Source organism: Anoplopoma fimbria, chromosome 11 (genome assembly GCF_027596085.1).
Source record: "Anoplopoma fimbria isolate UVic2021 breed Golden Eagle Sablefish chromosome 11, Afim_UVic_2022, whole genome shotgun sequence".
NCBI classification, from domain to species: domain Eukaryota; kingdom Metazoa; phylum Chordata; class Actinopteri; order Perciformes; family Anoplopomatidae; genus Anoplopoma; species Anoplopoma fimbria.
The window spans coordinates 22,336,728-22,347,899 of NC_072459.1; the positions used below are offsets into that span (position 1 = coordinate 22,336,728).

Consider the following 11,172-nt stretch of genomic DNA (forward strand, 5'->3'; position numbering starts at 1 on the left):
ATGCAATGAGAGGAGTCCAAATCTCTTCAGTGTCACTATGAATCCTGTCTTGCTTTATTTGCCTCTTTTTCTTTGTTGGCGTCCTTAATCCTCCTCCAGATTTCTGCAGAGGGAGTTGGAGAGTCTGAGAAACACCGAGCACGAGCTTGAGACTCTTCAGACCGAGGTGGATGAAGACACAACCGAGGTCATCCCTTCAGCAATGTGAGTCTCAGATACTAAGTAATGAAAAGGTCTGTTGTCAAAGGACTCATCCCACTGCTGTTGCTACCTTCGGTCACTATGTATAAACTTCAAATGACCCCACAAGAAATTCTAACTTTTTACATTTCCCTCTGCACATTTTAGTATGCTTCTTTTGACTTTTAAAAATATTTTTTTTATATTTTGTTTCGAGTGGGAGATGTGTACAGGGGATGTTACTGTAAATAACATAAATACTGTATAGTTATAGTTCAATGTAATCCAATACCATAGCCCTGTAATAGACACTGTATTTCTGAAGGTTGTCTGAGAAGTCGTTCAGATGGGAGTGGATTCAACAAAAAGTAGAAAAGTAGACTTTTGAAATCTAAGTGTTACTCATGTATGTTGTTTACAATAGTTCTGGGATCTCCTCGTTTGAAACGTTTTTTCCAGTTTCCCAAACCTGTGACTAAAATGGTCGTGTTTCTCAGTGTGTTTAATAGAAGAATGATGCAGAAAAGTCATAAACAAAAAAATATATATTTAATACAGTGACATGATTTTCTATTGAATGGGGTGTTTTTGAAATGATGTGCTTTGAAAATACTAGTTATTCGGCAGAAAATTAACTGGCATGTATATTTTAAATGTTTGCTGCTTTTGTCTGTCACATAAAATTGTAACCCAACACATTTGAAGACACTACATTCTGTCCTGGCTAAATTATAATTGGCATTTCTGACATTTTATCGACAAAAATATTAAACCATTAATCAAGAAAATCGATAATAGAAATATAATGGTTAGTTGCAGCCCTAAATCTCATGTATTCAAATCAGGGGGCATTACTGCAAAGGATTTAAAAACGTTAGTTACTCTTGTAGACAGCAGTGATAAGATCATCCACAGACTTAAGTAAATTAGTTTGCACATAAAACATAAAGCACACTACTTTTTGAAAAAAATCTGGACGTTAAAGGGACTGTGACTCGCGGTACGGCAGTTTCACAAGCTTGTCGTAGAACTTCTGTGGCCTTCAGGTTACAATAAAAAGTGAAAGGCTCTCTCTCTAGAGCCAGTGTTTGGTTTGTCCATTATGGGCTACTGTAAAAATATGGAGGACTCTGGAAAACACAGCTCCATATGTAGACAGAAACAAAAACACGTCAATTATTAGTTTCAGGTGATTATACAATAATGACAACAAAGTTCTGAATATTATATTCCATTTTAGGTAATAGATCCCCCGAAACGCTTCAAACTGGACCTTTGGCTTTGCATTCTTTAACTCCCCTACGCTGCTCTCATGTGAAACAGTTACATTTGGCAGTTGCGAGTAGTTTGATGGATTTTCAGATTTTTGTTTTTCTTTTCCCTCAACAGATATGTGGCTCAGGTGTACTACCTCATAACCAAGATCAAGTGGGAATATGACACACAACCCAACATCCTAAAAGGAGGTACGGTTTTCTTTTCCGTTGTCATTTTTTTGGGCTGTATCTTAAAATGTCTTCAGGGCATTACTCTTTTTTTTTTTTTTTTTTTTTTCTGCCTCTTGCAGTGCACTACGGTGCAGACCTGGCGACTCCCATCAACATCGACACCTCTACGCGATCTCGGAGTGACGTGAGCGACCAGCTGTGGGGCTTCGTCAGCACTGAGTGGTAGCTGAAGGACGGCCGTGTTGTCAGAAATTATGTTATTTTTGTTTGTCTGCAAATTTATTTGTTTTCTTCTGTTCTTCACAACATATATACTGTTTTAAAAATGAAATATCTCTTTTGTAGTTATTCTCTAAATGCGTTCTAGTTACATGGACTCGTCAGTGTTTTGTGGTGTTTGATAAGGCTGAGTGGGCTGTTGGCCACTAGATGTCACTGCAGAACTACTTTTTAAAATATAGTTTTGGATCCATAATTGGGCTACTAAATGAAAACTGAGCAAAATCCTTATGCTGAGAAAAACTGAGATGCTGTTGAAAGCTTTAGAAGATGCATGTAGGTAGATTGGTCTTACTAGTTTACTTTAGTTTAGACCAGTGGTTCCCTACTGGTTTTATTCATCTCAGTCAGGTTAGCTCAACTAGCCCCCCATTAACACCACCAGTCATGCTCCAAATGTCTTCTATTTAATGGAATAAATTTAGTTTTTAACACTTAAAATTACATAAATGTGGATTACTAAATTAGTATTTTTAAAAATACATTTGAACTGTCAGTGTTAATCATTGCTTTGGCCTTTGCACTCATATCACCAGAGGCAGAAGCTGTCCATTCATTTAGCTGGCTAGACAACTGCTTTTTCATTATTTCACCTAGATTAACAATACCGTTAGCTATTTTATATGTTTATTCATTACATTTCAACTTAACATTCAGTTATCTATTTCAATTATTTGTTCATCACTCTTAGGGCAGCTGCAACACGTAGTGACAACAAACTCAGATTCATGGGCGGCTTACTGGATATTATACATTTACTAAAGTAAACACACACACAGATTTGTTACCCCTTTTGACTGTAGTTTGTTCTGCCCTAACATAAACATCTGGGAATATAGTTTTTAATCAAATTTAATCACATCTTTGTGATATGATTTTATTGATTAGTTGACACTGGATCAAGGGTTTAGGCAATGCAAGATTGGCTCACATTGGCAGTTTGAGGACATTTTATTGTTTATATGTATTCAGAAATAATGCCCTTTCATTATTGCCAAACACACCTGTAAGTATAACTGTACCATACAAAACAAAAACATTCAACTATAATGTGTCGAAATCCTGGCATGATGGTGGTGAGTCAGCAGAATAAAGTGGCACGATAAATGAGACCAATAACTGCTGTAATCTAACCTTCCATCCAGGCAACAATGATACACAGCACGTCATATTATTTACGCATAGGCCCTCTCTACCGAGAACTGAAACTCATTCCTTCTTTGCAAAGGATTCCATCTCACGACTGCACACGACTGCAGTGTGGTGTTTGGTTAAGAGTGGGCAGGGTAACGTACGGTGTCGGGGTGGCTCGTACCATAACTTGCAAGATCCACGCACCGACGTGTGGTCTCCTAACGGTAAACAGTGCATCAGATAGCTGTTCTTGCAGTGTCATCTAAACCTCAGCCACACACATCGCACATCCTGACGAGTGGTTAACAAGTGGTTGCCACGGAGGGAGGGGTTTTATTTTGTTAGACTGTTGTCAGTGTTTATTTTTCCTTGTTGAAGTCTTGTGTTACCATGAGCTTTAGTACTTTGTTCATGATAATATTCAGTATCGTAAACCAGCACTTAGCTGCTCATCACTTGGAGATTACTAGTTTCACTATTGATGCTTAACTTACTAGTAACTAGCATTGTTATAGTAATAAACATAAACTAACTTGTGATATGGTATAACTGAAGAAAGGCCTCAGTTAGTGGTGGTGCAACCTCATTCTGAGACCCTCATCGAGTTTAAATTAAATCAAATTAAGACTCTGTGTCTTTTTAAGGTTTATAATATAATTGTTCTGCTTATTCAATGTTTAGCCACATACTACATAAACATTAATAAACCTGAATGTTTGCTATTCATTTTGGGCAAAAGAGAAAAAAAAGTATATTTCTTTATATTAAAATAATAAAACAGATTCACATCTCTTAATAGCTCATATAGTGTCCGTATTGGCACAGCAATTTGTGTTATATCACATTTTACTCGGATTGTATGAGATAATGTTAAAAAAAATTGTCTGAATGTGTGGAATAGATGTAGTTAATCTATTTTAATGTCATTTAAATTTTATGGAGGCTTCTTTAGTTTATCCTTCTTTGTCATTATAACCACAACATTGCATGCTGCATATATATTTAAGTTTTGTTCAGCAGTGAGAAATAGGAAGGATGTTGGACGTGAGAGAGCTGGCAAAGCCCTCAGACATGAACCATTAAAATAAAGGCCACTCTTGGCAGTAAATAATGTACACAAGGCTCCAGGTAAACTTCATTCACAAATGGTTTATTCAGTGCACATATTAAAAAAAACAACATCATAACTTAAGTGAGGTTTTTAAAATACAAAATGCAACTCTGATAAACTCAGAAAAGGCTATAGATATTTACAAAGTATACAAAAAAAAAAAATCAGTAAATAGATGTTTTCTTTCTCTTTACATTTATGTACAATATTACAGTTGGCAAAGTATCTATTTTAATGTTACGTGATCACAATGAAATTCCCCAGACAGTACTCTGAAGCCCATGCACTCTGTCGTCTGGGCCTTTGGCAGATTACTTGTGGAGCAAGATTACATCTGCGCTCATTCCATTCCATTACATTACAGTCATTTAGCAGACGCTTTTATCCAAAGCGACTTACAGGAAGTGTATTCAACATATGTATTCAAGAGGACTACTAGTCACCAGAAGCTCATCACGAAGAAAACAGATTCATATCATTTCATGGTGAATGTTCTCCAGCGAGAAGAATCTTTATTTCTTTCCTCACATCAAAGCAGATTGCTGCGATATTCTAGCCTGAGAAACCAAACGGCTTCAACGCGCCTCCCATGTCGGGCTTTATTGCCTCCTGGTCCTTCATCATGTGTCGCTACATATGTTGAGGGGACCTCCAAGGCTGCAAACCGCCCCACGAGGCCCCCTCTGCATGACGTCTTCAGCGGGTCCCAGGGCCGCTACCCGGCACTGCTGCTGACCAAAACTCACATGTTAGAAATTACATGGGTTTGGCAGCAGATTCTTTGGGTGTGGACCCTCTGTGTTTGTAACAACGTATCATTACACGCTAGAGATAAGGGTAAACCTCTCGCCCGGGCTTTGGCCCCAGTCTGTCAGATGTGCTGCTTTTTATGTGCAACGTCTACACACACGGCCTTTGGTTTCATTTCATGTGGAAAACAAACACTGATAGAAATGAGATGACATGTTTTCAGAAAGGAAAATGTTCTGATAAATACTGACCTTGTTGTCTAAAATATAAAAGTAATGCTAGTTTTTCACAAGAAACTCACAGCTACTATTAAGGCCCTGTCTTTTTGGAATTTTCGTGATTTAAAGAGAGCTTCAAAAGTTAGTCTTTCTCCCAAATTTTGGACTCCAATCACATCGAGCTTTTTCAGTTTAATGCCAAAACTCTGTGTGCAAACGTTCACTCGACCGGAGCACAACTCCGTTAAGAGGGAAGACTCAGTATGAATGCTTCCTCTCAAGAGAACCGCTGCATCATGTTTTAGCAATCCTGGGGTAAATGGATTTGATAGTCGAGGGCGTGAAGTTCCCAGAGGACACTGTCGTCTCCAGTCCCTCAAGTCTGTGAGAGGCCACGTCGGTCTTGCTGGTGCTGCACTCCAGGAAGGGCATCCCGATCTTCTTCACCTGCCCATCCTTGGTCATGAGGCAGTGTCGGCACAGCAGCCTGAGGATGGCCCTCCTCATGTCCTTGCTGGTCAGGGTGTAGATGATGGGGTTCAGGAGGGAGTTGAACATGGCGATGCCCAGGAAATAGTCCGCCTTCAAGAGCACCCCGCAGCTTTTGGCCGGATAGTAGAAGTCCAGCAGCAGGAGGATGAAGAGGGGCAACCAGCACGCGATGAAGACCCCCAGAACTATGGTGACCGTCTTCAGCAGGGCCATGTACTTCTGGGACTTGCGGTAGAGGCCCTTGCGCTGCGGGACTGAGGCCAGGTGCTGGGTGTTGGACTTGACGATGCGGAAGATGCGGACATAGAGCACCACGATGGACATGAGGATGGCGCTGAAGACGGTGATGCAAAACAGGATGTAGCTCTTGGCGTAGAGCGGGAGCACCGTGGAGCACTGGTCCAGGCGTCCCATGCAGTTCCAGCCTAGGACGGGCAGGACGCCCAGGAACACTGACAGCACCCAGCTGGCCCCAATCAGGGCGAACATCCGGCCCTGTTTGTCCCCCTGATACGGCTTCATCCTCACCATGGTAACGTGGCGCTCTATGGCGATGGCCAGCAGACTGATGACCGAGGCGGCCAGCATGATGAACACGCCCCCCTCCCGCAGGAACCACAGCACGGGGGTCATATTCATCGTATGGGCGCCGGACGTTATGATGTTCACCATGTAGGTGAAGCCCGCCAGCATGTCGGAGAGAGTCAAGTTGCCCAGTAGGTAGTACATGGGCAGATGGAATTTCTTGTTCTTCCAGATGGCCAGGAGCACCACGGCGTTTTCGGCGACGATGAGCAGGCAGACCAGCAGGAAAGCGATGGCCTCGGGTTTGAGTCCCTCCTTGTACCTATTCTGCAGCTTGCCTGTGTAGTTGTAGTGCTCCAAGATGACCGCGTTGCTCTGGTACTCGCGGAACATGCGAAGCAGGTTTCCTGTGGAGGGCGACATGGGGACGACGGACGGGGCCACAACAGCATAGGCAGCATGGAAAGACTCTGTGGCCATTTTCTGGTGGTAGGTCCCCGGGGAGATGCTTAATTCTATCTTCTTTTCTTCACCTTTTTCTTTTCAAGATTAGATCCAAGGTGTCATATAGTCCTCTGGTAGTGCATTCTTCCTTTGGTTCTTTTAAAAGCTTGAAAAGTCAGAAGCAGTCAGCGGTTCTACAAAGAGGAGAACGTGTTCCGTTTTATAGAATAGGATTTCCTGTGGTTTTCAAAAATCCCTTTTTTTTTTATCCCCCTGCTGCGCACTAGGAGGCGATGACAACCAGCCTGAGACACAAGAGGAGGAAAAGTTAGTATTGATGACAAACAAATAAAACACCATCATTAACGAGAGGAAATGGAGTATTGGATTAATGGAGAAAAAACATCTCTAATATCCAGAATACGTGCAGATGATTACACGTCCAAAGAAAAGTTTCAATGATTATTTTGCTTAAACCTTAGTGGCGCTGTTTTCCCACCAGTCCAAATTGAAACCCACGTTTTACTTTTACAGTATTAAACGTGTGGGACACAACAAATAAAGACACATTCGCAGCTATTCATGGATCAGAATGCGTAAATACATGCGTTTTCATGTCAAAATCGGCAAATTTTTAACTCTTGACAAGATTAGACTAGATTTCATTTACTGATGAATAATGTCTTTATATAAATGTACAATTTTAATTGGTATGCATACAATAAAAAAAACATCCGTGATTCTATACACAGTATACAGTATAAAACAGTCCCTATAACTACATCCCCGACGCGTTTTAACACCCTTTTACATCATATCGGACCAACATTAAAAACGTAACTTTTAAGAAAAACTTTCCCACGCACCTGTACAGAAACCGTGTGAATATCCAGTGAAACCCTCAGCAGCAGGAGCAGGAGTAGTGATCCCACAGAGGAGGAGGAGGAGGAGGAGGAGGAGAAGGTAGATCACTGCTTCACAGCGACATGCAAATAAGATGTGTGGAGAGAGCAGAGAGAGCAGGGCAGGACTCAACATGCTGTGGGTTGGTCCATGCTGTTGTTGCCATTCAACGATTTCCCCTCCCTCCTGACCCCTTTAGTATTATATATATATATATTTTTTTTTCTTTTTACTGATTTACCCTCAAGAAGGATTAGAGCTAGTTGACAGATTATGTGTTTGTATTTAAGAAGAGAAAGTTTTTCAACCTTATCATTCAGTTTGCCCCCAGGTACTTTTAAATGAGTCTACTAGTTCTTGTCTTGTGTGTGTGTGTGTGTGTGTGTGTGTGTGTGTGTGTGTGTGTGTGTGTGTGTGTGTGTGTGTTCAATATGCTCATGCAGTGTAATTGCATGTTGCTCTTCAGGTTTGTCAGATTACATGAAAATCTCTCCCTCTCTCTCTCTCTCTCTCTCTCTTTCACACAGTCCATTAATGAGAAACACTCAGAATTAAACTCCAAAGTTAAAACCACAAGTTCATTTGTCAGTGGAAAAATAGCAATTTGCGAGGCAGGTGCAGCTGGATCTGCTTTGCGGGCCAGAAACCCCAGAAATTCAGAAAAATAACTGACTCAGATAGGCGTCATCTGTAATTATCTTTCAGCTCACATTTAAAAGAAAACAATTTTTTTTTTTGGCAGACGTGCCATTTGTAGATCTTTTCCCCACTCCAGACGTGTTTTAAGAGATAAATATACACTGCTTTGAATAATAATTTGTGCACAAAAACTTCTTAAATGACATCTACTCGTCCTCCCTCGTGGAAAAAAAAACCAAGAATCAAATGTTTTTCATTTCAAAAAGGGACACAGCTGGACTCAAGATGTCTCCTTCTTCACTGAAAAAAGTTAATTCTCAGTTTTGTACTAGACCATGATTAGTTTCTATAGTTGTGCTTTAAACAAAGTCATACTCATACAGCAGATTTATAGCACAGTGACATTTAGAGTGAAGGGGGGCTTTAACTTGCTTTCACTACTTAAAGCTCTGTCTCGTCATTATCTGATTACCTTCTTAGCTGATTTGTGGTGTGAAAAGTGCTAAACAAATGATCAAATCACCCTTTTTTTTGAATCACCCTTTATTTATCCTTACAGTCTCCACTTAAATGGACCATCACATTAGCAAACACAGCTGGAGGAGGGATCCAGATCACAGCCAAAGTCTTATCACCAAATCCATTATTTCTTTACCTGCCAGTTTAACATTACTGCTTTTCACAATAATATGTTGCTGCTTTTTTCAATCCAAATGTAAAGTAATTTTCCAAGGAATATCCAGGAAATTAGCAACAACAAAAAAATGCACATTTCCACTCATGTGACACTGCCCGGATGCTGGCAGAATCGAAGGGGAAATAACGTAAGGTGATTGGGGGTGGGGGGCGAAGGTTGGACTGGGCCTTTTTCTCTAAACAGGAAGCTGCCTCATTGTGCCTAGAGAGGAGAGGGATATCCTTGAGAAAAAAAACAGATGAGGTCACTGGTAGGAATTGACACACAGAGGCGGAGCTCTGACTGCAGTGACGTGCAGCCAAAATCACACACACACACACACACACGCACAATAAACAACTTAGTCACTTCCACTGCAGGTATTAATTAAGAGGGGATGTGGCCACGTCATTTTATTGAATGCTTGCTCTTCCCTGGTGGTCTTTTAGAAAAAGTTGTGTTTTCTCTAACTGAATCGTTCTTATTTTAGCTTCAACAGCTCTCCACCACCACCACCACACCTGCTTGTCTGAGATCGTCCCCTTTTAAGTGTCACCATGGTAGGGTGCTGCTCCCTGACTCGTCTTGTTCCGCCTCCCCCGAAGCGAAGGCCCACCCAAGTGATAACCAGGTCTAACTGCTCCTCTATCTCGGCTAAAACAGTCAGCCGAGCGACAGTTAACCCCCCGCAGTGACACTGTGACAGGCCCCCAGCGGTTAGTTAACATACAAAGACAGGACAGCAGGACTCTCTGCTCTGTCTTTTCTGTCTTCCCACAGTGGGGATCTGCTCCGTCACCGTCACTTCTTCCCCCTCAGGCCACGAGCCACATTTTGAGTGACCGGGTTGGGACCCACCCAGTCGTCTCACTGCCTGGTGGTGGTGGTGGTGGTGGGGGGGAGGTCTTTTTTTCTCCCTGTGACGTTAATGCTCTTGCAGAAAGGAAGTCGAGTCACTACTGCTTTTGTCATGATAGCCCGCTTTAGATTCACTCCCGCTTACGTTGCGTCCTTTTACTCGTTGTCCGGCTTCTGTGTTGTCCATGACTTTTGAGCTGTTTTACCTAGTAATGCTGAGGGGACTGACTGTTTTCCTTTTGGAACAGGGAGTATAAAAAAAAAAAAACTTACAAAAGCCCATTTGGGTTCAATTAACACTCAACTGCTCTGAGTCGTTATGCAAAATCACACCTCAAAATGAGATTCTCACCCCTCACTTACAGCTAAAAAACACACGGCCTTTCCGTTTAATGTTATTCCACAAGGAGAAAAGAAAGAAATCACACCTTTCTCATTCAAACAATCACTTGTTAACCCTTTTAAGACATTTGAATATAGAGTCACATGGTGTGTGTCTTGACTTCTAACGCTGGCTACTATGGAGATTAGACCTTTAATACACCAAGAAAGTCTTGTGGAGGAAATTTTAGGACGAGGTGTTGATCATAAATTAGCTCTCACATAAAGGTGTGGTCATTCTTCAATTAAGAAATGTTTGATGTCTTGTGTTAGAGAGAGGGGATCCCTCCGTGATTAGAAAAATATGCTACATCAGAGCCCCATGTTAAAAAAGAGAGAAACACAGGGACTTTAATGTAGTGTCCAGTACTGTTGTGGCTGCCAGAGCTTTATGGGACGCCCAGAAATAGCCGGCCCTTTTGTTGCTTTTTTCCGCCGCACTGTTTCATGTGCAGCTGTGCCGTCCAGCGACCTCACTTCGAGCTCCTAATAAGGGGAAATGGGAAGAACATACGTTAATGTTGGATATGTTTCTTTTTTCCATTGCTTCCATGTATTTCCATCAGGCCAGATTACTGTACCTAACTTTCCCCACTGTAGTCTCCAGTCTCCAGCTGCTCTGTCTGCATGTTTGTTGTCCCTTCTTTTCTTATCCAACGGCACTCAAAAGCCTCTCAGTCAAAGCATTCGAATTCAGATTAGATTGCGTCCTTAACCTTAAATTCATACCTGAGCGATGGGCACAGCTGGACCGTTTCTTCTGCTTCTCAAAGAATTGTGTTTTCTCTTTCAGGCAAACACATGCAAATTTAGTATTTTTTTTTAAATGGCTCTTTAAAGTTACATTTACATAATGTACGCTTTATGTTTTGGGTCTGTGGAACGTGCAAATTCTTTGGCCAGTGTTTTACTCTGATTCAGGCCTCATGTTTTTTACAAGGAATACACACCTGAAGTTTTTTGTTTGTATCGAAGCCAGCCTAGCTTATAGAGCCTTTGCATAGTAAGGCTCAGGAGGCGGAAAAAAAACTTTGTTGGTTGAAGTAGCTAAAGTAAGTGGGGATTTTCTGGCGCAAATAAACACAGGAAGATGCTGCTATTTGGGGAAATTTTGATTAGACTTAAAGCCGAGCA

At 41.4% G+C, this 11,172-nt stretch overlaps 2 protein-coding genes across 2 annotated transcripts in view; one reads left to right on the forward strand and one right to left on the reverse strand.

Annotated features, from left to right (window-relative positions):
- Window positions 1-4,093, forward strand: part of spc24 (SPC24 component of NDC80 kinetochore complex) — a 6,037-nt gene extending 1,944 nt beyond the window's left edge. The window contains exons 4-6 of the mRNA XM_054607864.1: window positions 100-204; window positions 1,570-1,646; window positions 1,748-4,093. Of these exons, the coding sequence (XP_054463839.1) occupies window positions 100-204; window positions 1,570-1,646; window positions 1,748-1,854 (289 nt within the window). The 3' untranslated portion in view covers window positions 1,855-4,093. The remainder of the gene's footprint in view (window positions 1-99; window positions 205-1,569; window positions 1,647-1,747) is intronic.
- Window positions 4,094-4,183: 90 nt separating this feature from the next.
- s1pr5a (sphingosine-1-phosphate receptor 5a) lies at window positions 4,184-7,670 on the reverse strand. Its single transcript, XM_054607435.1, has 2 exons — window positions 7,448-7,670; window positions 4,184-6,886 (listed from the first exon to the last, which is right to left on the reverse strand). The coding sequence occupies exon 2, from the start codon at window positions 6,615-6,617 to the stop codon at window positions 5,415-5,417; it is 1,203 nt and encodes a 400-aa protein (XP_054463410.1). The 5' UTR covers window positions 6,618-6,886; window positions 7,448-7,670; the 3' UTR covers window positions 4,184-5,414.
- Between the last annotated feature and the right edge of the window lie 3,502 nt (window positions 7,671-11,172).

What these genes read in the sequence shown, in the direction of transcription:
- s1pr5a (XM_054607435.1), bottom strand. Translation starts at nt 6,617, where the DNA reads ATGGCCACAGAGTCTTTCCATGCTGCCTATGCTGTTGTGGCCCCGTCC.